The sequence below is a fragment of the Budorcas taxicolor genome, chromosome 10 (genome assembly GCF_023091745.1).
Source record: "Budorcas taxicolor isolate Tak-1 chromosome 10, Takin1.1, whole genome shotgun sequence".
Lineage (NCBI taxonomy): Eukaryota > Metazoa > Chordata > Mammalia > Artiodactyla > Bovidae > Budorcas > Budorcas taxicolor.
Window position 1 is genome coordinate 24,950,075 of NC_068919.1, and position 27,989 is coordinate 24,978,063.

Here is a 27,989-nt window from a genome sequence, read left to right on the forward strand (position 1 = left end):
GTTGGATCACCTTGTGGTCCAAGGGACTCTCAAGAGTCTTCTCCAACACCACAGTTCAAAAGCATCAATTCTTCAGTGCTCAGCTTTCTTTATAGTCCAACTCTCACATCCATACATGACTACTAGAAAAACCATAGCTTTGACTAGACGGACCTTTGTTTGCAAAGTAATGTCTCTGCTTTTTAATATGCTGTCTAGGTTGGTCATAACTTTTCTTCCAAGGAGGGTTGACTTGCAGGATCCCAATTCCTCCACCAAGGATCTAACCCATCCTCCCAGCAATGAAAGCTCAGAATCCCAACCACTGGACTACCAGGGAATCCCCTTGTTTCTTCTCTTCAGATAGGAAATAAGTCATCAGGGTTAGATGGGAACATGCTGGTATTTACAGAAACCCTGGTGCAATTTAAGCCCTAGCTCATTATTCCCCTGAATAATGGGGAATTGGGCACCAATAGATTGGATAGGGGTTGTCTCAGGGAACATTGTAAATCCAACTACTCTCTAGTTCTTTGGGTGAATGAAGAGGGGGAGTAAAAAGGCAAGAATTCTGGGCACCTGGGTATGGAGGACTTGAGAGATGATTCTAAGAAAAGATAAAATGGCCATCATGTTCCCATTCATTTCGAGAGTTCCCAGCACTGATGCCCTAAATCAAGCATTGGCTCAAAGAGTGTAGGAGCTGGAGGGAGACACTACGAGGGCTCATGTGTGATACTGCAAACTATGAAAGACCCATTTTATGTCTTCTAATAGCTCTTTTTCTGGGAAAAATCCCAAATTAAATTATTCTAAGAAGTTAAATGAGGGGCAGTAGTTTCTCTTCCGGAGAAGGCAATGGCAACCCACTCCAGTACTCTTGCCTGGAAAATCCCATGGACAGAGGAGCCTGGTGGGCTGCAGTCCATGGGGTTGCTAAGAGTCAGATGCGACTGAGTGACTTCACTTTCACTTTTCACTTTCATGCACTGGAGAAGGAAATGGCAACCCACTCCAGTGTTCTTGCCTGGAGAATCCCAGGGACGGGGGAGCCTGGTGGGCTGTCGTCTGTGGGGTCGCACAAGTCGGACACGACTGACGCAACTTAGCAGCACCAGCAGCAGCTTCTCTTCAGTTTGCAGTTGCTTCACTACCATTAGCTCAAAATAAAGTGAATGAAAGTGAAGTCACTCTGTCGTGTCCAACTCTTTGCGACCTCATGGACTGTAGCCTACCAGGCTCCTCCGTCCATGGGATTTTCCAGGCAAGAGTACTGGAGTGGGTTGCCATTTCCTTCTTCAGGGGATCTTCCTGACCCAGGGATTGAACCCAGGTCTCCTGCATTACAGGCAGACGCTTTACAGTCTGAGCCACCAGGGAAGCTCAAAATAACCCACATGCCAAAGCAGCATGTCTTATGAAGGACTCTTCTGAACCCCTAGTTTTTCAAACAGATGGGCAATATAGCAGTGTATACATAAAATGTGCTAACAGAGTAAATCCTATGGATTCTCACCACACACTCACACACACACAGACACACACACATGAAAGGGTAACCATGTTAACTTGATTATAGTGATCATCTCAGGATATATATGTAAACCAAATAAAGTTGTACATCTGAAATATAAACAATATATGTCAGCTACAATTCAAATGCTTTCAGTTCAGTCCTTTCACACACACACACACACACACACACACACACACTCTCCTTCTTTAGTAGCTAATGTCTTTATACATCTCTGTTCCCCAATTGTTTCTAAATATTCAAAGGGAGAATGTGTGAGAATTACCTTAAGAGGAATCATTCTCTCTGAAGCAGATGAAACAAAGCTTTCTGTGTCACGGTCACTAATACGATGGGCTTTAGTCTTGCCCAGAGTTTATGAAGATATTAAAGTATGTGCATGTTTGTAAACTAGAGAAGAATTAAAAGAGGATAGGAGGAAAAATAATTGCACACACAAGAACATGGTCTTAAATATCTGGAATTGAAATTATTTTATTTTCTTTATTATAAGGAACATATGAAAAATCTTTCAATCAGGAAGAGTGAAGGAGTCTTAATGATCTAGTATGTTTTAATACTCTGACTTACTAGGGTGACTCAAAAGTTTGGGAAGGGGAAAAGAAAATGCTTGTATCATTTCTTGATCTTATTAGATTCAAATACAGCTAGTTTGCCACATAATACAGATAGAGCTCTCACGTTGCAAGCATATATTTCCAACTTTTTAATGCTTCTCCTAAGAGCTGACTTTTAGAAATAACAAAAGCCATGTATTAACACAAAACTCTTTGTGCTGAAGTGGGAAAAGCACTGGATGAGTAGCTAGTTAAACTAGACTTTTGTCTTAGCTTTTCTACTAACTTTTTGGTCTTAGCAAATCCCTTAACTTTGAGCTTTTGTATACTGTATCACTAGGACCAGGATCCCAAGGGTGCCATGGTATTAGAATGAGATAGCCTAGATGAATGGACCTTGAAATTTTTGAAGTGCTATGTAATGACTAAATTTCAGATGATAAGATCAAAGATAGCAAAGCTGACCAATATTATAAAAGAAAGCATACTACAGAAGAGCCTAGATTCGTTATAAGTTTGTGTCTCATCTTTCTCTGTCATGCAATGTGTATAAAGAAGAAAAAAAGAATCAGGGGAGCTGGCCTGGGACAGCTCAAATGCTTACTCATTACGATTTAAGGAGTAAGTTAAGGGCCAGCTGCTGGGCCATAACCCCTGTTGAGTGGTATCTATTTGTCAAAGTGCACAGGCACTTCCGGGTTACCCTCACAGGCAATGACAACACGTCTGGTGCTGGCCTTGGCCCGGTATCTGCAGTTGGGAGCCCTGGAACTTCCGGTCTCCCTGCAGTCTGTGACCTTCACTACACCCTCATGGCAGTTCATCTGGCCATTCTTGCACTGAATGTTGGTGGTGCTGCAGATACTACGGATGTTCCAAAGATCTTCATGAATGAAAGTGTTGAAACGCTTGCACTGATGTGAAGTCATCTTCCGTCTTTGCATCATCAAGTTGCAGTAGCCGTCATTGCCTCCTGTTGTATCAGGGTCCACGTGTTGCCTCAGGAATCGTTGGTACATGCGATCCTGGCCATAGGAGGGCTGTACCAGCTCCAGCCCCAGCAGGGTCAGCAGCAAGAGCAGAAGAAAGGCCTGGGTCCTCTGGAGAGCCATCACTGCCTTGGAGATGCCTAGAGAAGACCAAGGGGCAAGAAAAATCATCCCAGATTCAATAGGAAGTAAGCAAACCCAAAGCAGCAAGGACAATTTTTGGAGCAACAGACAGGCCATTTTTCTAAGGGTTAGACCCAGCTGAGTTCCTAATTTGATACATACGGTTACTACTGTCCTTTGTTTTCAAAGATGCTGCTTCATGATGGTGGATCACATTGTGTGTGATTATAATGCTGATGAAGGACTTGCATCTTATTCCACCTACAGCCTATCCTTAACAATAATGATCAGGATTAAACATAACTATCATTCATTTAAATGCCACCTTCTTAGTTCACAACCACGTTTTGCCTGTGCACAGAAAGACCCAAAGCTCTGTGTCACATTGCTGTGTCTGCTGCTGCAGATACGCGATATGGAGTTAGGAGGAGAGGGAACTGAAGGAGTTGTGGGAAGCAGGGTGGCAGGAAGAAATGATGCTGGATTTACTCCTCACCCCAGGACCACTGGATACAACTTCTGAAGATATACTTAGCACTTGGGTAAGAGCTTCATCACCACAATGTACTTTGTGTTGTCTGTCCCAAAACGAATTGTGCACAATTCTGTCTCCTTTCTCTCATTTTGCTTCTTTGTGACCAACGACATGGTTTAGCAACACGACTAGCTACAGAGAAGATTTTACTTTTCAAACAAGAGCATGGATGGCCTCAGTCACGGTAACCAACTGATTTAGTAAGCAAGGAAAAATACTATGAACTGAGTTCAATGCAGACATCAATGGGTGCTTCTCAAAGTTCTACCTACAACAGAAAATAAAATGATCTCCAAATCCTTCCAACACACACTTTTTGGTTAGAGCTTGCCCCAAAGTCTTTCTCCACTGAACACGACGATCTCAGTAAGAACCTCTTTTGATACAGCGGTCCCAAGGACCTAGTTCTGCCACATTAACTGTATGACCTTAGGAAAATTACTTAACCTCTGTCAGTATATTTCCTCAAAAGTAAAATAAGCATAAAGGTAATACCTACCTCTAAGAATGTTGTGAAGAAGGAATGATAAAATCAATGTAAAGTGCTTATAATGCCTAGCCTATGCTAAGTGTTCAGTAGGGGTCAGCAATGATTATTTTTAGCATTTCCATTTTTTCTTGGTTTCCTTTGTTCTCTTCATTCTGCTAAAATAACAACTATACTGAATTGCACATATATAGATATCCTCCTTCTTATACTGTAGAGAACCTATATTCCCAAGACATTTGAAGGCTTTTTTGTAGCTGAAATATCTCAGCTACTAGGATTTATGCTGTGTACCTACACAAATGTTTCCTCTCCAAAGTGCATGGAATTTTCTTCCTTGCATGTCACCCTTTTTCAAAGGACTGGATAATTTTGAGTTCTTTTTCTCTTATCCTTGCAAAGTCAGCAAAACATAGTGGAATAGGATTTCAATTTCACAAATGATTGACCTAAGATAAAATGACTTGCCTGTGATTAACACTTTATTCTAAATAGCTTTTTGGTTGTGAGAGAACAGGAGATCAAGAGCAAAAAATACTAGGAAGGGCTGGCTACTCAGCTGCTACCTCCATCAGCAAGTGGAGAAGCGCCCTGTCTCATTGCCACATGATTTCCTTGGAAAGTGTCATTTGTTCTAACACCAGGGCTGAGTACGTGATAATAATGCTCTAAGCAGATGCTCGGAGATGTGAGGTTTAAAAAAAATTTTATTTATTTATTTAGCTGTAGTTGTGGTGCAGTTCCAGAGCCCACTAATTAGTAGCTGTGGCTTGTGGGCTTAGATGCTCTGGGCCACGTGGGATCTTAGTTACCTGATCAAGGATCAAATCCCCATCCATTGCATTGCAAGGTGAATCTATTAACCACTGGACCACCAGGGAAGTCCCTGGAGATGTGAGTTTTCACAACTATGATGTGATCAATGTAGTAATGGTCCAAGCCTTTGACCTTCCCCATCGAGACCATAGCATTTCCCTGGTGGCTCAGTGGTAAAGAATCCGCCTATAATGCAGGAGATGCTGGTTCAGTCCCTGGGTGGGGAAGATCCCCTGGAGAAGGAAATGGCTATGCATTCCAGAATTCTTCCAGAATTCATAGGATTCCCCAGAAATCCTATGGACAGAGGAGCCTGGAAGGCTATAGTCCATGGGGTTGCAGAAAAGTCGAACACCACTTAGCGACTAAACAACAACAACAATCAAGACCATAAGTGGACAGTATTGTAAGCAAAATAAATTTAAAATAAAAAAAGACCATAAGTGGGCAAGAGTCTGTTTGGAAGCCCCCTTTACCTCAACAGATGGTACTGGTTGGAGAACCTGAGAAAGAGTTCTAGCAGTCTACTAAGCACTGGAAATTTCTTGCTTCCTAACGGCTTTTTTTTACTTTATAATAGTAAGACAAATTTTACAAAAGAGTTGTGGAAAATTCTTCTCCCTACTTTGGAGAGAAATGACAATGTTTTCAATTTTGAAATAGATGAAACCATGACCTACTCTTCCATCCCTTCCTCCAGAAATTGAATACTTTCTGTGAGGGCTCTGTGTGGTACCAGGATACTGGCCTCTAACCCAGGTGTTGAGGAAACAGGGCTTTTGGTCCGTTTCAGGACATGCAGGCATCAGGGGAGGCCACCACGGGGAATACTGTGACCATGATAGTCATTCATAAGAAGGCAAAAATAATGATGCATAATTATAGTTTATTAACTACTCTCTAAGTAAGATATCCAGGTATCTGTTGATGAAATTAGGTAACACCAAACTCATAGATTAATTAGCATGTTTTACAAAGACTGTCTGTTAACTTAAGCTTGTATTTACTTGGAGTGAAGTGAAGTGAAGTGGCTCAGTTGTGTCCAACTCTTTGTGACCCCATGGACTGTAGCCTACCAGGCTCTTCCATCCATGGGATTTTCCAGGCAAGAGTACCAGAGTGGGTTGCCATTTACTTCTTGAAACCATATCAAATTGAAGAATAAAGGATAAGCTTGGAATTTTTCTATGACTTCCCCAAGACCTCAGAGTTGCCAGGCATCAGTTGATAAAGGAAAAGATTAAAGAGAAAATAATGTAGTAATCAATTTTTTGATCTTTATATGAAATAACCATGAGAATATCCTGGGAGTGTTCCATTCAAAGCAATATCAAATTTCTTCCTGCTTAAGGGAAGAGGTGGCTACCTTGAATGGGTTTTGTTATTTATGCAGGATTTCAAATATGTGCATCTGTGTGTGAGAGAAAGAGAGGGAAAGAAAATGTAATTAATCTATTGGTATTTAGTCCCAAAGGGCTTCCCAGGTGGTGCAGTGTAAAGAATCTGCCTGCCAATGCAGAAGACACAAGAGGTGTGGGTTCAATTCCTGGATTGGGAAGATCCCCTGGAGGAGGAAACGGCAACCCACTCCAGTATTCTTGCCTGGAAAATTTCATGGACAAAGGAGACTGGTGGGCTATAGTTCACAGGATCCCAAAGAATGGAATATGACCGGATGACTAACACACACACCCCTTCACAGAAAGGTAAATTCCATCCCCTGAATGCCTGAAAAGGGACTGACTGATAAGGAAAGAGGCATTGGTCTACCATCCAACTCTCTCAGGTGAACAGAGGAAATGCAGAAAGATCAATAGACCAAGAATCAGTGAGAAGACTTTGATTCTTACTGATTTGAGAGACTTTTTATTTATGAAGCATATTGTAAAGCTGAAAAGATCAGCAGCTCATTTTCTGGATTCTTATCAATGAATGTTGCTGCAGTGTAAGGGGAAAATGCAAGGAAGGAAGAGCAGAGCCAGCTCTGGGCTACTGGCGTGGAGCGATAAAGGACTCATCAAAGTGGACAGGCAAGCCATTTTCACAGCCGATAACAATGACTCTGTAGTCTGCTGTGGCTCTGTACCGGCATGGAGGCCGGGGGGAACCTCCTATATGCTTGCAGGTGGTGACCTGGAATTTAGACTTGCTTATTCTGAGATTGCCTCTGTAAGGTTGTCCATTCCTGTCGTCACAGATGGCCTTGATGTTATTACTGTTGCCATGAATAAAGGTGTTGGTATCTTTGCAAGGTCTGATCAGGTGTCGATTTTCCATCATGCTATTACAGTATCTGTCATTTCGGCCCCTTGGGTTGGCATCGAAGTGCTTGTTCAGGAAGTCTCTGTATCTGTAGTCATCTTGAGCCAGGGCCAGTGGGGTCAGACCCAGACCCAGCATGAAGACCAAAAACAGAGGGCTCAGGACCATCACCATCTCTTCCAACAAAGGCTCCTGCCAAGGGCAAAAAGAGATGCAGTAGGGCACGGAAGAGCATTGCCAAACTAGGCTAAAAGGACAGGGATTTGTTTTTATGATGGGGTGCCATGAATCAGGCATCCTCTGTCACTAGGTATATCTTTTTCTTTTCCTTTCCTCAGTGGTCTCATCTGTCTTGTCAATCAATTTCTTTGGAAAGTCAATTTGAAAGTTTCCTGAACACAACTTCCAAATGCAAACACTGTTTCCTATCCCTGAAGATCACTGAAAATTTACATTTCTATCAGTGGTAACATTAAAAAATTCCATTCACATTTAATTCATTTATTGACTGGGTACCAGACACTGTGCTAGGTCCTGGAACACAAAGACCGTTAAGACATACCAAGTGCCTCCCTAAAACAGGGTGCAGCACCCACAGGGAGATCAGCCAGAGGGAAGGGATCAGAGCACCAATATACAAAGATGAGACAATAAGATATACGCTGAGAGCTATGAAGATGAGGGACTTTCAGGGAACCTTGAGCCCAGGGAAGGGCGATCAGAGAGGATTGTTGACGATGGATCCCAGGGCAAGTCAATCCATCAGCTGATTGTGAGGAGAGCAGTGAAAGCACTTTCACCAGGTAGTGAATGGAAGCAGAAGTAGAAGAACTGATTCCCTAAGAAGTAAGTGTTTCATGGCCAAATGTGGAGTTATTACTGTTTAGAAAGAACAGGGACAAGTGTGGAAGAATCTGTGTCATACTTGGGAGTGGGTCTGGGGTCAGCTGTTACAGAGAACTGGAGGAAGAGGAATTCAAGCTTACTCTTGAGAGCTTCTTACACTGGGAACAGTTTGCATTATTCTCAGAGAATATTTTCCCTGAAGGCCTATGTGGACAGTTACACAACAGGCAAATGGTATTATCATGTGGTTAAACAAATAAACAACAAAACACTTCAGACCTTTTCATTCAATAAAAGCCTTTATAATTTGCTGTATTGATTTCTTAACATCTTCCTCAAAAGAAGGGAGAGCTGCCATCATCACTCAGGAGCAGTCAACTAAAACTGTAAAGCTCACACATCCCGAGAACGGTGTGGCACAGACACTCAGCACAGCCAGAGAGTAAATACTGTGCTTCTGGCTGGGACATGATTTTAACTCAATGATAGAAAATTAAAAATAGAATCAGACTGGCATAATTTATAACAAAATAGAAAACAAGCTTCTTATGAGCCACTAAGATTTTATTTCTTCTGAAAGTTGAGAACTGGAGCATTGCAAGGTGCCTATTGTTTATAGCAGGTAGTTTCTGACTATACCATCAGTTCTTTGGAGGAAAATTGAAAGAATAGGGCCTTTTTAAAAAACCACCATGGTCCTACTTCACATTTTACCAAAGATATGTGAATGTCCTCATGTCTAACAATAAAAAGAACTTTCCAATGTTAATTGGAAACTGATTTTTATAACTTGGTTTTTCAAATTGTTTTCCAATGAGTAACTCATCCAATTTATAATTGGCTATGTTTTCTCGTCAATCATCACACATGCTGGAAATTCTTAGACTGGGATAAAAATCTGATCTTCAATTTATTTTTAAATGCGCTATAATCTTTATGAATCCTAAACTTAAATAGAAGTGGTATAGTGTCATGGATATTGCATTATTGATTTTTATACTGTGCTTTTCTTGTTGTAATCAATAAACATATTTTCATATTAAATATTTTTGTAGCCCTTAAAGAGGCCACGAGTTGTAACACTAAACCTGTAGTGATGCTAAACAATCCTGGGAGTACAACTGTAGATCTAGAAAGACAAAAGGATTCGGGATTCTGCTGCTTACATGGGAAGGCACGTCATAGGGTGAGCTTTCTAATCAGCATCTGACACTGATCTACCTTGTCTGTTTAATCGCTGTTCAGTCACTCAGTCATGTCTAACTCTTTGCAGCCCCATGGACTGCAGCATGCCAGGCTTCCCTGTCCTTTACCATCTCCTGGAGCTTGCTCATATTCATGTCCATTGAGTTGGTGATGTCATCCAACTGTCTCGTCTTCTATTGTCTCCTTCTCCTCCTGCCTTCAATCTCCTTGCAGTCCAAGGGACTCTGAAGAGTCTTCTCCAACACCACAGTTCAAAAGCATCAGTTCACTGATGCTCAGCCTTCTTTATGGTCCCGAGCTCACATCCATACATGACTGCTGGAAAAACCATAGCTTTGACTATACAGACCTTTTTCAGCAATGTGATATCTCTGCTTTTTAATATGCTATCTAGGTTTGTCATAGCTTTTCTTTTAAGGAGAAAGTGTGTTTTAATTTCTTGGCTGCTGTCATCACACACAGTGATTTTGAGCCCAAGTAAATAAAGTCTGTCACTGTTTCCATTTTTTCTCCATCTATTTGCCATGAACTGATGGGACCAGATGCCATGATCTCAGTTTTCTGAATGTTGAGTTTTAAGCCAGCTTTTTCACTCTCCTTTTTCACCTTCATCAAGAGGTGTTTTAGTTTCTCTTCGCTTTCTGCCATTAAAGTGGTATCATCTGCATATCTGAGGTTGTTGTTATTTCTCCCAGCAATCTTGATTCCGCTTGTGCTTCCTCCAGCCCTGCATTTCACATGATGTACTCTGCATATAAGTTAAATAAGCAGGGTGTCAATATACAGCCTTGACATACTCCTTTCCCAATTTTGAACCAGTCCATTGTTCCATGTCTGGTTCTGACTGTTGCCTCTTGGCCTGCATACAGGTTTCTCAGGAGGCAGGTAAGGTGGTCTGGTATTCCCATCTCTTTCAGAATTTTCCACAGTTTATTGTGGTCCACACAGTCAAAGGCTTTGGTGTAGTCAATGAAGCAGAAGTAGATGTTTTTCTGAAATTTCCTTGCTTTTTCTATGATCCAGTGGATGCTGACAATTTGATCTCTGGTTTCTCTGCCTTTTCTAAATCCAGCTTGTACATCTGGAAGTTCTCAATTCATGTACTGTTGAAGGCTAGCTTGAAAGATTTTGAGCATTACCTTGCTAGCATGTGAAATGAGCCCAGTTGTATGGTAGTTTGAACATTCTTTGGAACTGCCCTTCTTTGACATTGGAGAATGAAAACTGACCTTTTCCTGTCCTGTGGCCACTGCTGAGTTTTCCAAATTTGCTGGCAAAATGTGTGCAGTACTTTTATAACATCATCTTTTAGGATTTGAAGTAGCTCAGCTGGAATTCCATCACCTCCGCTAGCTTTGTTCGTAGTGATGCTCCCTAAGGCCCGCTTGACTTCACATTCTAGGATGTTTGGCTCTAGGTGAGTGCTCACTCCATCGTGGTTATCTGGGTCATGAAGACCTTTTTTTGTACAGTTCTTCTGTATATTCTTGCCACCTCTTATTAATCTCTTCTGCTTCTGTTAGGTCCATACCATTTCTGTCCTTTATTGTGTCCATCTTTGCATGAAATGTTTCCTTGGTATCTCTAATTTTCTTGAAGAGATCTGTAGTCTTTCCCATTTTATTGTTTTCCTCTATTCCTTTGCATTGTTCACTCAGGAAGGCTTTCTTATCTCTCCTTGCTATTCTTTGGAGATCTGTATTCAGATAGGTATCTCTTTCCTTTTCTCCTTTGCCTTTCGCTTCTCTTCTCTTCTCAGCAATTTGTAAGGCCTCCTCAGACAACCATTTTGCCTTCTTGCATTTCTTTTTCTTTGGGATGGTTTTGGTCTTTATGTCCTGTAAAATGTTACGAACGTCTGTCCATAGCTCTTCAGGCACTCTGTCTGCCAGATCTAATTCTGTGTCTACCAGAGCTCATCCTTTGAATGTATTTGTCACTTCTATTGTGTAATCATAAGGGATTTGATTTAAGCTTACACTGCACTTTTCAGTCTCCTGGGTGTGTTTTCTCTATTTTCTTGAAAAAATTTTCCAGCAATCAATTTAACATCCCAACCTTCACAGAAAGGAAAAGTCTGCCCCTGTTACCTGAGATGGAAATGACTGATAAGGAAAAAGGCATTGCTCTCCCATCCAACCCTCTCAGAGGGGAGCTGAATAGAGAAAATGGGGGAAGATCAATAGACCAGGGATCAGTGAGAAGACTGATTCTTGCTGATTTCAGAGACTTTTTATTTATGAAGCATATTGTAAAGCATGAAAGAAAAGACCAGCAGCTCATGTTCTGGATTCCTAGCAATGCATGTTGCCATAATGTGAGGGGGAAATGCAAGGAAGGAAGAGCAGAGCCAGCTCTGGACTATGGTCTTGGAGGGAGAATGGTCTTCTCAAGGTGGACGGGGAAGCCATGTTCACAGCGAATAACAATGATTCTGCTTGCTGTGAAGGCTCTGTACCGGCATGGAGGCCGGGTGGACCCTCCTCTATGTGTGCAGGTGGTGATCTGGAAGGCAGACTTGCTTCTTCTAAGACCGTCTCTGTAAGGTTCTCCATTTCTATCATCACAGACGGCCCTAATGTCATCACCGTTGCCATGAACAAAGGTGTTGATGTCTTTGCAGGGTGTAGTCATGTTTCGTCTCTTCATCATGGTATCACAGTAGCTGTCATCGTGGCCTCTTGGTGTAGGATCATAGTGCTTCCTTAGAAATTCCTTGTACGGATCGTTTTGGGCCAGGGTTTGTGGGATCAGGCCCAGATACAGCATGAAAACCAAAAACAGGGGGCTCAAGACCATGACCATGTCTTCCAAAAAAGGTTCCTGCAAAGGGCAAAAGGAGATTAAGTAGGGAAGGGAACAGAACAGCATCGCCAAATTAGGCTAAAAGGGCAAGGACTTTTCTCTCCGACAAGGTATGATGAGTCAGGTATCCTTCATCACTACTTAGTGACATTCTTTTCCTTTTCTCGTTAGTTTCCTCTGTTTTGGCTATTGATTCCTTTGAAAAATCCATTTAAAAGTCTTCTGAACACAACTCCAGCCTCAGCTGATCTTTTCTATCCCTGAGGATCACTGAAAATGTACCTTTCTATCAGCTGTAACATTACAAAATCCATTCACACTCTTTAATTCAGTTATTAGCTAATTTAATAACAAACACTATATAAGTCCCTACTGGATACCCTGGAAGACAAAGACCATTAAGACACACCAAGTGCCTTCCTAATACAGGATGTATCATCCATGGGGAGGGGATGGGAGCACCAGTTTACTGAGATGAGACAGTAAGATAGATGCTGAAAGCTATGAAGGAGAGGGACATCTATGGAACCTCAAATCCCAGGGAAGGGGCAATCAGAGGATTGTTGAAGACAGATTCCAGGCACTCAGATCAATCCATCAGTTGACTGTGAGGAGAGCAGCTGCACCCTGAGGTGCTGAGGTGAAGGGAAGCAGACCTAATTCCCCAAGAAATAGGTGGTTCATGGCCAAAGGTGGAATTATTATACAAACTACCATACAGTTGTGCTCATTTCACATTCTAGCAAGTTATGCTCAAAATCTTTCAAGCTAGGCTTCAGCAGAATGTGATCCTAGAACTTCCAGATGTACAAGCTGGGTTTCAAAGAAGCAGATGAACCAGAGGCCATAACACTCTAATGACAGAAAGTGAAGAGGAACTACAGAGCCTCTTATTGAACGTGAAAAAGCTAGCTTAAAACTCAATGTTAGGCTCGGGCCCACTCGCGCCCGTCCTATCAGCCACATCCCGCGGGGTGGCGGGCGCGCTGCGGCCCCTGGTACAGGCCACGGTGCCCGCCACCTCGGAGTCGCCTGTGCTGGACTTGAAGCTCTCCGTCCTGTGCCAGGAGTCTCTCAGAGGCCAGGCCACGGGCTGGCCTTTGGTCGCTTCCGTGGGCCTCAATGTCCCTGCTTCTGTTCGTTATTCCCATACAGACATCAAAGTGCCTGACTTCTCTGACTATCGTCGCCCTGAAGTGTTAGATAGTACAAAGTCTTCAAAAGAGAGCAGTGAGGCTCGGAAAGGTTTTCCCTATTTGATAACTGCAATAACTACTGTGGGTGTTGCATATGCTGCCAAGAATGTCGTCTCTCAGTTTGTTTCCAGCATGAGTGCTTCTGCCGATGTGTTGGCCATGTCGAAAATTGAAATCAAGTTATCCGATATTCCAGAGGGGAAGAACATGGCTTTCAAATGGAGAGGCAAACCCCTGTTCGTGCGCCATCGAACCAAGAAGGAAATTGACCAGGAAGCTGCAGTTGAAGTGTCCCAGTTGAGGGACCCACAGCATGACTTAGAACGAGTAAAGAAGCCTGAATGGGTTATCTTGATAGGTGTTTGCACTCATCTTGGTTGTGTACCCATTGCAAATGCAGGAGATTTTGGTGGTTATTACTGCCCTTGCCATGGGTCACACTATGATGCGTCTGGCAGGATCAGGAAGGGGTCTGCACCTCTCAACCTTGAAGTTTCCTCATATGAGTTCACCAGCGATGATATGGTGATTGTTGGTTAGAGACCTGGACTCAAGTTAAAGCCTTCTTTCAGTCTTCATGTCACCTCAGAAGAGTTACTTTAGAACAAGCCTTCTGTGCTTTGAATTAGTTGATTTGAAATATTTAAGAATTGCTAATAATGTGTTTGCAAACATGTAAAGTAAATTGAATTTAATGTTGAATACTTTCAAGCATTTACCTAAAAAAGCCACCATTAAACATTGTTATGCTAAAAAAACAAACAAACAAACAAAAAAACTCAATGTTAAAAAGACTAAGATCATGGCATCTGGTCTCATCACTTTACGCCAAATAGAAGGGGAAAATGTGGAAGTAAGTGACAGATTTTAATTTTTTTGAATTCCAAAATCACTGCAGACAGTGACTGCAGCCATGAAATTAAAAGACACTTGCTTCATCCTCTAGCTCTTACAGAGGACTGCAGGAAGAGGAACTCAAGCTTATTCTTAGGAGCTTCTTGCACTGGGAACAAATAGGACTATTCTCAGAGGATATTTTTCAGTTTCCCTGAGTACATACCTACGCTGATACACCATAGGCAAATGGTATTACCATGTGGTAAAACAAGCAAACAAAATACCTTAGATCTCTTCATCAAATCAAAGGCTTTATAATTTCCTGTATTGATTTCTTAATATCTTCTTCAAAAGAAGAAATCTGCTATCACCTCTCAAGAACAGTCAATCCAAAATGTAAAACTCAAACATTTCAGGAACGGTGTGTCACAGACACTCAACACACCCAGAGAGCAAATACTGTGTTTCTTTCTGGGGCACAATTTTAACTCAATGACAGATAATTAAAAATAGAATTAAATAGGCATGCTGCTGCTGCTGCTAAGTCGCTTCAGTCGTGTCCGACTCTGTGCGACCCCATAGACGGCAGCCCACCAGGCTCCACCGTCCCTGGGATTCTCCAGGCAAGAACACTGGATAGAATATAATAAATTAGATCACAAATTTGTTACAAGTCACTAAGACTTTATGTCTTCTGAAACGTGAGAACTGAAAGATATTTGTTGTTTGTAACAGGTAGTTTCTGCTCTACCTTCAGTTCTTTGGAAAAAAATGTGACAAACAGGGCCTTTTTATAAACCACCATTGTTCTGCTCCACATCTCACCAAATATATGTGAATGCCCTCACATCCAACAACAAAAATAACTTTCCACTGTAAATTGCAAACTGATTTTTATAATTTTTGTTTTTCAAATTGTTTTTCCATGAGTAACGCATTCATTTTATAATTGGCTATGATTTCTTGGCAATTATCACACATGCTGAGAAATTCTTAAATGGGACAAAGATTTGACCTTCAATTTATTTTTAACTGTACTATAATCTTTATGAATTCTGAATTTAAAAATAAATAGGATAGTATCATGGATATTAAATTATTTTAATATTGTGCTTTTCTTATGTGTAAATCAATAAACATATTTTCATGTTAAATATTTTTATAGCCCTTAAAGAGACCACCAATTATAACACCAAACCTGTACTGATGCTAAACAGTCCTGGGAGCACAACTGTGACTCTAGGAAGACAAAAGGATTCAAGGTTCCGCTGGTTACATAGGAAGGCATGTTAGCCTACATAGGAAGGTTGAGCGAAATGATCTCTCTTTCTAATCAGCATCTGGCATTGATCCACCTTTGTCTGTTTTATCTTATCTATAGACAAATTTTGTATACTACCAAAGAATTACCAAATTATACCCTAAGATTCTTTGGTCATTCCTCAATACTGAAAGATAGAAATAGCCTCTGAAATGGTTTCCATTAGGCACATAAGAGAATCATTTGTAATAGAATCAGCAAAAGTATTTTAAGGAGGTTAACAAGAAAGTGGTAGACAGCTGGGAGAGTCACGTCTAAAAGAATGACACGCCATCCTACAGGGCCACTGCTCCGCCACAGCCGCTGGGCTGCCTGCTCCCCACGCACCAAGCTCTTTACCTTTACAGGGTGTTTCAGTCTCCTGGGTGTGTTTTCTTTTTCTACTTTTTTGGAAGACACTTTTCTTGAATTGTAATCAGTTAAGTCTCCTACTCTGCAATGGACAAATATTGCCTTTTAATGTCGAAAGGAGTTGTAGAATGGCAGGCTGTCAAGGTTGGAAGTATCCTTCACTGTGAACAGAGATCAGAATCCCAGAGTTCAAAAATTTAGTAGAACCTGAGCTGGTAGTACCTGAAAGAGTCATTAGGTGGCAGTGATGGATAGGAATGTTGTCTCCCTTGCTTGGCGGTAACAGTGGGTCCCTGTAGGCAGAATCAGTATTGTACAGAGAATATTGCTGATCACAGAAGAGGGTGTGAGCTGGCAGGCCTGGCCACAGTCTCTGTCCAAACAGTCTATGCCTTAGATATTAAGACCAAGGACACCTCACTAGATATGAGTGTCAAAGCAAAAGTCACAAAGCTCAGGATATCACAAATAAAGATTTAGCTGTCATCAGGTTTCATGCCTGCCATTCCCAAACCATTATTCATGGGATCTTAAGCAAACAATTACCTATTCACTTATAAATGTTTCTTGCATCACCACTCAGTCGTTACTGACTCTCTGTGACTGCATGGACAGCAGCCCACCAGGATCTTCTGTCCACAGCATTATTTCGGCAAGAATACTGGAGTAGGTTGCCATGCCCTCCTCCAGAATAAGTGTTTCCTACTGGCGCATAATCTACAACAGGGCAGAGAGCATATTACCCACTTTGAATCATACTACATGCCTCACAGCACACCTGCAATATATATCTTTTTTAATGACTGATTTCATTTTCCTCTCCAAACCTAAATTTGCTTACCTATAAAATAAGAGTTGCTCACTGTAAAAGTCTGAAATTCCGTAGTTCTCATTAAGGCATCAGGGAATGTTTCTAGTTTCCTAGCAAATGTCCAGTGACCATGGAATTGTAAAGATAAGTTTGTATGGATTTAGTTGGTAGCACAGCCATCAGCTGAAAGAAAGAGATGATAGGAAGATGTGAGCCCAGTCTCACTGATACGTATCTTCCCTTAAGGCTCAGGGTATAAGCCCAGCCCTCTTCACCTCTAGTTAAGGTGCTGACCCTACCTCAGGGCTTGGCACCCTAAAAAGGTACTTGTTTGTTGGGAGGTTGAAGGCCTTCATGTTCCAGTCTGGGGAGGTAAAGGAATATCTTTATTTCTGATTTACAAAATTTGCAAAATTCATCCTGTAACAATTCAGCTGAAGTTTGCTTAGACTTATTGTAATTTTGACTCCCTGAGACATCCAGAAATGAAACCCCAACAAACACACTATGACCACCTCTGTCTAACATCTGCTCCCCCACTTCACACATTGTTTTCAATTCTCACATGTTTGCAATTCTAAACTTCTGGAAACGAGAGGTAAAGTGGAATTGGGAAAAAAACAAATAAGAGACAGGATGTTTGTGGCACAGAAGTGAATCTGCGTAGGCAAATGGTACAGAGCCTCACATTTGGTCAAGGATAGTCAGACTCATTTACATAGATCCTTCTAGACCCAAGCATGTAATTAGCAGTGAAATTTATTTCAAATGTTCTTTAGCTTTTTATCCTGTGTCTCAAACCAATCCCTTGGTCTTCATAAAAATTAACATTCTCGTCCTCTCCAACAGGCAATATTTTGTATTCAAGGGAGCCATCAAACTTCATGTAACAGAGAATTACCCCCAACCTTTGATGATGAGTAATTATGGTCAGTGCACCTTCTTTTGATCTTGGGATGTGTTCCACTTCGCTTTCAAAGAGCACCCAAAACTTTCTTTCTTCCTTTTTTGCTGTACCACACAGCTTGTGGGATCCTAGTTCCCTGACAAGGAATTGAACCCATGCCTTTGGCAGTGAAAACACAGCATAGTCCTGCTTGGATTGCTAGGGAAAGCCTCCAAAATTTTCTTAAAGAAGTTAGCAGGGAAGTTTACAAGTAAACAGAGATTGGACTTCCCTGGTGACGCAGTGGCCGAAGCTCTACACTCCCATGCATGGGGCCGGGGCTTGATCCCAGGTCAGGGAACTAGATCCCTCACGCCACAGCTAAGAGTGCCAGTGCCACAGCTAAAGATCCTGTATGCTGCAACAAGGACTGAAGATCCCTGTGCCACAGCTAACAGCTGGTGCAGCCAAATAAGTAAATAGATATTTAAGAAAAGAAAACTAAGAGCTGAAAATATACTTTCTGTTTCTTTTCCTGTTCAGCGTCATACAAAACCTATATTGGGGAGGTAGGGGTGAGATGGGGCTCCAGATACCCTTCAGCAAACAGCTTTCCCCAGGCTTTGGGGATTTTATCACAATTTAGAAATCTGTCCTAGCCCTCCACTTGCTCCCAGGGGCACTAATTTGCCTTTGTCTACATATAGGACATCCCCCAAAGAAATCTGTTTTCATTTTAAACTTTTGAATCCAATTCATTTTCTTCTGAGCTTGGGCCCAGAGGCTTTAAAATAGGGGAAAATAGTTTCATTAAAATGGGTGGATGGGTATAGTATATAAACAAAAAACAGACAAAGAAATAAAACAATGGATGACCCAGATGGAAGAATCTTACAAAAATCTGGAAGTTTCCCTCCAACTTCAGAGGGGTTCCAGCTATTTGTTCCTTGAGACGGGTTCCAGCCAAGTGAATCCGGAGGTCCCTCCTGGTTCTGATCACACAGTAATCAGATGAACAGGGTGGAGAGACCAGGTCTGAAAATTCCCAACCCTGACACTGACACACAGCCCAAGAACATCGATTTTGAACAAACAGTGAGAGTCACTCACCTCTTTCCTGGGCATGATTCGGTCAACTATTAACCCACATTTGGATTAGAGATTTGTTCTAGGAGGCAAAGTTTGATAAACGTGGCCTTTTGTCCCTGAGTTGGCTTTTTCTGACATCCCTGGTTCTTACTCCTGCACAAGACAGGACTGAGGTTTCATTGTTCCCATGCAATATCTGGATCCCAAAGATGTTGTTTCTTGGGCCAGCTCCAAAACTGCCTTGTAGAAGCCTGCAGAGAAGATGGGGTCCCTCAGGAGGATGCTGCTCCACTGTACTTTCTGTTTACCCACAGAATTTGGTCTCATGAACAGGTGCTAAGTAGGTTTTATAGAACCGGGAAAGCACTTCCAGAGAAGGTTATGTGACAGCTATTAGCATCCTGCACCTGGCCTCAACCTCCTATCTATTAACCTTCAGAAATATCCTTATCATATTCCTGGGCTTCTCTTTCCTTTCATCTTTACCTGTCCACAAATGACTGTGAGTGCCCAATCTTCCACTGTAAAATTGAATAACTCCACCATCAATGCAGGAGAAGACAATGGCAACCCACTCCAGTACTGTTACCTGGAGAATCCCATGAACAGAGGAGCCTAGCAGGCTGCAGTCCATAGGGTCGCACAGAGTTGGATGCAACTTAGCAGCAGCAGCAATCCGTCCATAGAACTGACAATGCCAAAAGCGAGTTGGTGAATAATGAGTGATTACTTTTATTCTGGCACTCCACTCCAGTACACTTGCCTGGCAAATCCCATGGATGGAGTAGCCTGGTAGGCTGCAGTCCATGGGGTTGCTATGAGTAGGACACGACTGAGCGACTTCACTTTCATGCACTGGAGAAGGAAATGGCAACCCACTCTAGTGTTCTTGCCTGGAGAATCCCAGGGACTGCGGAGCCTGGTGGGCTGCCGTCTATGGGGTTTCACAGAGTTGGACACGACTGAAGTGACTTAGCAGTAGCAACTTTTATTCTAATTGTTTCTCTTTTCACCTTGGTACAATGAGGTGATGAAAACAGAAAATAAGATTTTGAAATAAAAAGAAAATTTTACTGTTTCATTAAAATGCATCTAAATGCTTGCTCAGCATGCCAGCAAATTTGGAAAACTCAGCAGTGGCCACTGGACTGGAAAAGGTCAGTTTTCATTCCAATCCCCAAAAAAGGCAATGCCAAAGAATGTTCAAACTACTGCACAATTGCACTTATCTCACAGGCTAGCAAAGTAATGCTCAACATTCTCCAAGCCAGGCTTCACAGAAGGTGAACCGTGAACTTCCAGATGTTCAAGCTGGATTTGGAAAAGGCAGAGGAACCAGAGATCAAATTGCCAACATCCGCTGGATCATTGAAAAAGCAAGAGAGTTCCAGAAAAACATCTACTTCTGCTTTATTGACTATGTCAAAGCCTTTGACTGTGTGGATCACAACAAACTGTGGAAAATTCTGAAAGAGATGGGAATACCAGACCACCTGACCTGCCTCCTGAGAAATCTGTTTGCAGGTCAAGAAGCAACAGTTAGAACTGGACATGGAACAACAGACTGGTTCCAAATCAGGAAAAGAGTATGTCAAGGCTGTATATTGTCACCCTGCTTAATTAACTTCTATGCAGAGTACATCATGTGAAATGCCAGGCTTGATGAAGCACAAGCTGGAATCAAGATTGCTGGGAGAAATATCAATAACCTCAGATATGCAGAAGACACCACCTAATAGCAGAAAATGAGGAGGAACTAAAGAGTCTCCTGATGAAAGTGAAAGAGGAGAGTGAAAAAGCTGGCTTAAAACTCAATATTCAGAAAACTAAGATATGGCATCCAGTCTCATCACTTCATAGCAAATAGGTGGAGAAACAAAGGAAGCAGTGAGAAACTTTATTTTCTTGGGCTCCAAAATCACTGCAGATGGTGACTGTAGCCACGAAATTAAAAGACGCTTGCTCCTTGGTAGAAAAGCTATGACCAACCTAGATAGCATATTCAAAAGCAGAGACATTACTTTGCCAACAAAGGTCCATCTAGTCAAAGCTATGGTTTTTCCAGTAGTCATGTATGGATGTGAGAGTTGGACTGTGAAGAAAGTTGAGTGCCAAAGAATTGATCCTTTTGAACTGTAGTGTTGGAGAAGATTCTTGAGGGTCCCTTGGACTGCAAGGACATCAAACCAGTCCATCCTAAAGGAAATCAGGCTTGAATATTCTTTGGAAGGACTGATGCTGAAGCTAAAACTCCAATACTTTAGCCACCTGATGGGAAGAACTGACTCGTTTGAAAAGACCCTGAATCTGGGAAAGATTGAAGGCAGGAGGAGAAGGGGATGACAGAGGATGAGATGGTTGGATGGTATCACCGACACGATGGATATGAGTTTGAGTAAGCTTCAGGAATTGGTGATGGACAGGGAAGCCTGGTGTGCTGCAGGCCATGGGGTCTCAAAGAGTCGGACACAACCGAGCAACTGAACTGAAATGCTTACTCAAAATACCTACAGTGAGAAGCTACAGTTAACCTTCCATATCCACAGGTTCCCCATCCTCAGACTCAACCAACTATGGACTGAAAATATTTGAAAAAAAAATTCTAGAGAGTTCTAAAAAGCAAAATTTTCAATTCACTGTGTCCCAGCAACTGTTTACATAGTATTTATATTAAGTATTATAAGTAATCTAGAGATCATTTAGGAGAAGGCAATGGCACTCCACTCCAGTACTCTCGCCTGGAAAATCCCGTGGATGGAGGAGCCTGGAAGGCTGCAGTCCATGGGGTTGCTAAGAGTCGGACACGACTTAGTGACTTCACTTTCACTTTTCACTTTCATGCATTGGAGAAGGAAATGGCAACCCACTCCAGTGTTCTTGCCTGGAGAATCCCAGGGACAGGGGAGCCTGGTGAGCTGCCGTCTGTGGGGTCACACAGAGTCGGATACGACTGACGTGACTTAGCAGCAGCAGAGATCATTTAAAGTATAGAGAGGATGTGTGCAGATTATATATTAGTACAAATACTATGTCATTTTATATAAGGGGCTTGAGCATCGGGTTTAGGTTCCTTGGCAAGTCCTGGAACTAATTCCTGTTGAATACTGAAGGACTACCCATAATCTATGATTAATGAATGCTATATCTTTTTGTCAGTAACTTCAACAAATGGGAAGCGCCATGGTGGCTCAAACTGCAAAGCGTCTGCCTGGAATGTGTGAGACCCGGTTCGATCCCTGTGTTGGCAAGATTCCCCTGGAGAGGGAAATGGCAATCCACTCCAGTACTCTTGCCTGGAAAATCCCATGGATGGGGGAGCCTGGCAGGCTACAGTTCATGGGGTCGCAAAGAGTCGGACACGACTAAGTGACTTCACTTACCTTTCCTTCAACAGATGGGAAGCAATTGCACTGCCAATTGAAAAGAATGCTCGTATATTTAAAAAATGTTCCGACAGCTTGAACCTAACGCCATCCCCTTTATTTTGAAATGTTTTTCACTCTCTCCTTCAAACCAATAGTTTCCCTGCACAAAGACACAGGAAGCACGGGTTCTCCTTCTACGGACTTAGTGCTAGTGTACTTTTCCCTTCAGACAGAGCACATAGGTTTAGTTCTGTCCCCAAGGGTAATTATAAAAGTAGGTGATGGATGGAAGAGATTAATCTATCAATTCCTTCATAACAAAAAATTTTAGGTCTAGAAGTGTGAAACTTCTTTAGTAACAGAAGTCAATGGTTAAAGGAGGATGAAGTCCACATGGAAATAAGGATCACTCTTCTACCTCCAGGAAGTAGAAAACACTATTGACTGAGGGAGAATGGGGACAAAGTCCTACTGGCCTACCTATATTCCAAATAAAAACAAACAGTAAACATTCAGTTTTCAACAAACTCTGGGTGTTGTGCCCGTTTGCTCTTTCCCAATTGGAGAAGGAAATGGCAACCCACTCCAGTGTTCTTGCCTGGAGAATCCCAGGGATGGGGGAGCCTGGTGGGCTGCCGTCTATGCGGTTGCACAGAGTCGGACACGACTGAAGCGGCTTAGCAGCAGCAGCAGCTCTTTCCCAGGTATTTCAATGTGTTCTGAGAATAGCTGACAAAGACTGTTTGCTCAAATACAGATTCAGTAAAAACTAAAGAGGGGTTTCACCAGCCTGCGGGGGTCCACTTTCTCAGCCATCTAATTTATGAGTCACGCTGGCAAATGCTTCTAACAGTAACTGGGTAAACCTCTTAGCTTTGACTGCTTATACACTCACATCTGCTCTTTTAACAATAGCCAGAGCCATTCCTCTTTTTCTAGAACGATTTTCCCAAGCCAACTAGTTTGGCTCGAAAGAGGATGTTGAGGGCGGGGAGGGTCAGTCACGGAAAGTTACCAGGAAAAGCACGATAAACAAAAGTAGGGTTGCTATGCAGCTTAAGTCTTTGCCTTCTCCAGTTGGCAAGAGTTTGTAGAGATTTGGTCATCATCTTCTTCTGGGTACAGCAAGGGAGACATTCTTAGAAATGGAGGTTTTCCTTATAAATGTAAATGTTTCTTGTTACAAAAAGGTAACTCCTACTAGGTTTTCAGGATTTTCTCCTTGTCGACTGTTTTTTAGAAAACAACCAAGTTAAAATAATATGCCAAAGAGACATTTTGGGGTGGCAAATTGTGCTCCCCTACAGCTCACTTGAGATTTCCCCAGCCCCCCAAACACTGTTGAAAATCGCTTTTACTGTCCCTCCTAAATAAGCCTGTGTCGTTATCATTTGGTGTGCTGTCACAGAGTAAGAAAGTTGAGGATCCCAAGGTTCCACTAAGAAAGTTTAGATGAGAGGTTGCTGGCGAAGTGTCTCAAAGAATTTCACAACTCAGGCTGAAGGTGGGTTAAGGGGGAGAAGATAGAGGAAAGAAAAACACGAGTTCCCAAATGTCAGTTATGGTTGCAAAAACTTGACAAGCTATGGTTCGTAAATCTGGCGATCATCCAGTTTTCCTGAGGAAGTGTAGCCCTCGTCGGATTTCCCTTCCGGTCACCAATTCTGCGGTCACGCTTAGAGCCTATGTTCTAGGCAACAGGCACTTCATGCTGGCGGCTCTACTCAGCTGCGGAAAATAAGCAGCGGAGTAGGAATGTGGGCTGGAAGACGGCAAGGCAACCCACTCCAGTATTCTTGCCTGGAGAATCCCAGTCAGAGGGGTGGGTCACAGTCCGTGGGGGTCGCAGAGTCGGACACGACGGAGAGACTAAGCACGGGAAAGTGGGACCCCTAACTGTAGAAGAACGGAACGTTTACCTTCCTTCCCAGTCCTCAGCCCCTCCAGGCCGCAAACGCCTCCCCACAGAACTCCGCACTGTCTCTGCTGAAAAGGGACTCCCTCGCCCAAATTCCCGGATAAAGCGACCAAAAAAGGAGGAGAAGAGGAGGAGATGAAGGAGCGGGAGTGTGAACCTACCTCGGCCTCGGAACAAGTCTGCAGAAATGGGCAAGACGGTGGAAACAGAAGTTTTTCTCACCCGCTTCTTCTTCCCTGCAACGACGACGTCGAGTCGGGAGAAGATGCAGAGAGGTGGAGAAGGGTCGGGGTGCGAGGCTTTTTGTAGTTGGGACAGCGCCCCACTTCCACGAGGCGCTTCCCGCCAGGACCCGCCTCCAAAGCAGGCGTCAGAGCAACCCCCGTTCTAGGCGGAACTGGTGGTTTTCTGCCTGGGCGGAGGTTGAGCTTGGAGGTCCGAGCCCGACGCTCACTGGCCAAGAGGACACGGGCTGAGGGGGCCGCAGACTGCAGGACCCTGGCCCCTGCTCCAGGGTGCAAGGCTGCCTCTCCCAGGCGTCTGCTGGCGAGAGTCCAGTAAGCCAGGCAGTTTGACCCCGCACACATAACCAGCTCCAGCTACCATATGTTCGATCAGTGTACATCTTTTGTAAAACAGTTCGGAAAGCGGGAAAATTTGCACTGAACAGAGCTTTTTTCAGCAATTAGCAAAGGTGGGGTGCAGAGGGGAAAAAAGGGGTTGGGCTCGTCCGGGATTTGAACCCGGGACCTCTCGCACCCAAAGCGAGAATCATACCCCTAGACCAACGAGCCACCATAAGGAAAGCATCCCGAGGTTGTCTCTGCATCTTACTTCTCCGTCAGCAATTGGCTGCCTGGTTGCTCTGAACTTCTATTTTCTGTGTAGACGTTTACCTTTGATTTTGCTTAGCTGTTCATTATGAAGTATCACGTCTGACTCTGACCTCACTTATCCTCCTCCATCCGCGTCCTGGACCCCTCCAGATGCCAGATGGGGTGAGGAGAGGCAGCTTTTCAAGACATCAGTCCCCGTGTTTGAACTCCAACAAGACCCTCCCTGAGGAGTCTCTTTGAGTTCCAGACTGGAGGGAACCTGGAGAGAACCGAGTTGCAGCCTGAGGGCCCGAGCTGGGGTCGATTGCAAGACTGTAGGGTCCTAAACACCAGGACAGATGCCCAGGATGTGTATCTGTCCGGCTGCTTCTACTTCGCGAGAGTGTAAAATCCTGGGGGCAGGAATGACGGGCATCAAAATACGGGTAGCCAGTATTTTGATCTATTGGAGGTGAACCAGTCTGGGGCGTGCTCTTAAAGATCAGACTCCCGAAGTTTCCTTGAATGAGACTCAAATGTTCCATTTCCCCGCCTTTGCTTAAGTTATTTCCACAGTTTGAAATTCTCTTTCCCAGTCACATCCCAATTTACGTCTAAGCCTAGTCCTCCTTCCTGCTCCAGCTCAAAAAAATTTTTTTTGGTTGTTGTTGTTGGAACTAAAAATCTGTTAACACTTGAATAAATTAAAAGGCTCTCCTCACTGAGTGGATATGTGCGTGTAGAGTCAATGACGGTCTTAGGGGGTTGTCCCGCAAATTAGAGCTCTAAGGACCGCAGAATATAATATATATTCAGTACCAACGAGTGGTGTTGGATCTTCAATTTTTGAACCTCAGGCGGCAACCTAAATTCAGTTAGACCATCAAACTCACAAGTTCTTCAGATGGTTGGAAGAGTTAGTGCTCACTTCCCCTTTTCTGAAAACCGTACCCAACAGGACCATTTTCAAGATAACAAAACCATCTTTGTAACGGGGTAAGGTCTGGAGAAAAATACCCTAGAACACTTAAAACGATGTGAGAAATTGGGAGAGCAAGGCTCACCAAATGGTTGCAACCCCCAAAATATTCCTCTTTTCCTTCGAGCCGGAGTCGAACCAGCGACCTAAGGATGTCCATACTTGAAAGCACTACAGTCCTCCGCTCTACCAGCTGAGCTATCGAAGGAAACACGAACGTGGGTTACGTAGAATTTTCTATTGAGAACATTGATAAACAGAGGTTCTGGCACAATAGCCTACTAGTTGCCAGTGTGTGGATACCACGTAGCCGACCATCTTAGGAGAAAGCCCTTCATCCACACTTGTACGGACAACCCCTCTAGAGCTGGATTCTCCTGCTTCAGAGAGGGGCTTTCAAGCAGGCCTAACCTGCGAGCTTTTCCCTGGCGTACCTAGAGCCTGTGGATCTCCGGGCCACCCCAAGCCGTGGCGATCTGCTGGCCTGGTGTCTTCACTTCACGCGCTGCCCCGGGCCTCCTGGCCTGACGGTGGGTGTCTAAAGTGGGAGCAGACACCCGGGTATTGGAAAACTAAGGGCTGAGGTGGTGTTAACACACAATTCTGATTGCGCAACTGCGAACCAAGAAGGGCGGGCTTTAGAGCTCCGTTCTGGGCCTCCCTTTTCCTCACTTCCCATGCTCGCCTTCATGATCCAGGAGCGTTTGCACGAGCGAGCTGCTTCTCCCTTCCGCTCACACGTTCACAGACTAGCGGAGGGAGAGGCTGTGACATATAATGCATGGCTAAGCCCAATGTTACTATGAGAATTGACTCCTGGAGAAACTATTTTAAGGTTTTCAAAGAGGTAGTCACAGATTCTTTGAGTCAATAATAAATTTAGTGACACGAGTCTCGACCCTAATTTTCCCGCTGAGATACTGAAGTGTTCGAAAACCCAGTGAAACATGGAACCTTGTCGGACAGCCTATATTCTCCCAAACGCTTAATCGCGACAGTGGACGCTGGGGAGAGGACTTGGAGCAGGACTCCAGACCTGCTCAGAGCGGGTGTAAGGCTTCGATCCTCACCGCCCTTGTGTCCCGCCGCGGCACCGGCCGCCCCCACGGCTCTTGCTGTGGTCCAGCAAAGCCAGGGCGTCCTCGGAGCCTGGCAGCACTTGCCGCAGTTTGTAACAGACTGCCACAATCAGGGCGGCAAAGCAGCCCTTGCCCGCTACTACTGGAAGCTAAAAGTAAGTGTTCTGCTCGGGTGTTTATTTGGGACATCTGGAAACTGGTGGGAAATTAAAATTAGCGGAATTTCCGCTGGAGTTCAAGTTACGCGAGAGAGGTGGGTAGCTGGTGAAGGAGATTTTAAAAAGAGTGAAAGGATTTCCCAGTAGGCCCCAGCGAGATTTGAACTCGCGACCCCTGGTTTACAAGACCAGTGCTCTAACCCCTGAGCTATAGGGCCCTCCAAGTGAGTGCCATCCCTTGCTCTCTAAAACAGCTTTTATGCTGGACCTTTATTACGGTGCCTGTGTGTACTGGGCAAAAAAACCTGGATGTCGTTTCAATCTGTTGTTGCTCAGCCGCTCAGTTGTTTCCGATTCTTTGCAACCCCATGGACTGCAGCAGGCGAGGCTTTCCTGTCCTTCATCATCTCCCTGAGTTCACCCAAACTCATGTCCATTGAGTGATGGTCCATTGGTGATGCCATCCAACCATCTCTCCCCTTCTCCTCCTGCCCTCAATCTTTCCCAGCATCACGGTCTTTTCCAGTGAATCGGCTCTTTGGATCTGGTGGCCAAAGTATTGGAGCTTCAACTTCAGCATCAGTCCTTCCAATGAATATTCAGGGTTGATTTCCTTTAGGATTGACTGATTTGATCTCCTTGGAGTCCAAGGGACTCTCAAGAGTGTTCTCCAGCACAGTTCAAAAGCATCAGTTCTTCAGTGCTCAGCCTTCCTTATGGTCCAACTCTCACATCCTTGCATGAATACTGGAAAAACCGTACCTTTGCCTATCTGTTCCTTTGCCAGCAAAGTGATGTCTCTGCTTTTTAATACGCTGTCTAGGTTTGTCAGAGCTTTCCCTCCAAGGATCAAGAGTCTTTTAATTTCATGGCTGCAGTCACCAGTCACCGTCCATGGTGATTCTGGAGCCCAAGAAAATAGTCTCTCACTGTTTCCATTGTCTCCCCACTTATTTGCCATGAAGTGATGGGACCAGATGCCATAATCTTATTTTTCAGAATGTTGAGTTTTAAGCCAGCTTTTTCACTCTCCTTTTTCACCTTC

The 27,989-nt window shown here is 43.5% G+C and overlaps 2 protein-coding genes and 3 non-coding genes across 7 annotated transcripts; 1 reads left to right on the forward strand and 4 right to left on the reverse strand.

Annotated features, from left to right (window-relative positions):
• Positions 1-2,007: 2,007 nt before the first annotated feature.
• LOC128053764 (ribonuclease 4) lies at positions 2,008-24,259 on the reverse strand. 3 transcript variants are annotated; one of them, XM_052646173.1, is made up of 2 exons: positions 24,075-24,259; positions 2,008-3,199 (listed from the first exon to the last, which is right to left on the reverse strand). In XM_052646173.1, exon 2 carries the CDS (start codon positions 3,180-3,182, stop codon positions 2,739-2,741), a length of 444 nt encoding a protein of 147 aa, XP_052502133.1. In that variant the 5' UTR covers positions 3,183-3,199; positions 24,075-24,259; the 3' UTR covers positions 2,008-2,738. The 3 variants fall into 3 exon arrangements, with proteins under 3 accessions (XP_052502133.1, XP_052502132.1, XP_052502134.1); XM_052646172.1 differs by lacking the exon at positions 2,008-3,199 and adding an exon at positions 6,961-7,474; XM_052646174.1 differs by lacking the exon at positions 2,008-3,199 and adding an exon at positions 11,602-12,157.
• On the forward strand, positions 13,063-13,875 carry LOC128054757 (cytochrome b-c1 complex subunit Rieske, mitochondrial-like). The gene has a single exon (XM_052647330.1). The coding sequence runs from the start codon at positions 13,063-13,065 to the stop codon at positions 13,873-13,875; it is 813 nt and encodes a 270-aa protein (XP_052503290.1).
• A 376-nt stretch (positions 24,260-24,635) lies between the features above and the next one.
• Positions 24,636-24,707, reverse strand: TRNAP-UGG (transfer RNA proline (anticodon UGG)). Its single transcript has one exon. It is a non-coding gene; the product is annotated as a tRNA-Pro (tRNA).
• A 1,118-nt stretch (positions 24,708-25,825) lies between these two features.
• On the reverse strand, positions 25,826-25,915 carry TRNAY-GUA (transfer RNA tyrosine (anticodon GUA)). Its single transcript is given in 2 exon segments — positions 25,826-25,861; positions 25,879-25,915. It is a non-coding gene; the product is annotated as a tRNA-Tyr (tRNA).
• Positions 25,916-27,089: 1,174 nt separating this feature from the next.
• On the reverse strand, positions 27,090-27,162 carry TRNAT-UGU (transfer RNA threonine (anticodon UGU)). The gene has a single exon. It is a non-coding gene; the product is annotated as a tRNA-Thr (tRNA).
• Between the last annotated feature and the right edge of the window lie 827 nt (positions 27,163-27,989).

Coding starts and splice junctions, on each gene's coding strand:
- LOC128053764 (XM_052646172.1), bottom strand. CDS start 7,456: ATGGTGATGGTCCTGAGCCCTCTGTTTTTGGTCTTCATGCTGGGTCTG.
- LOC128054757 (XM_052647330.1), top strand. CDS start 13,063: ATGTTAGGCTCGGGCCCACTCGCGCCCGTCCTATCAGCCACATCCCGC.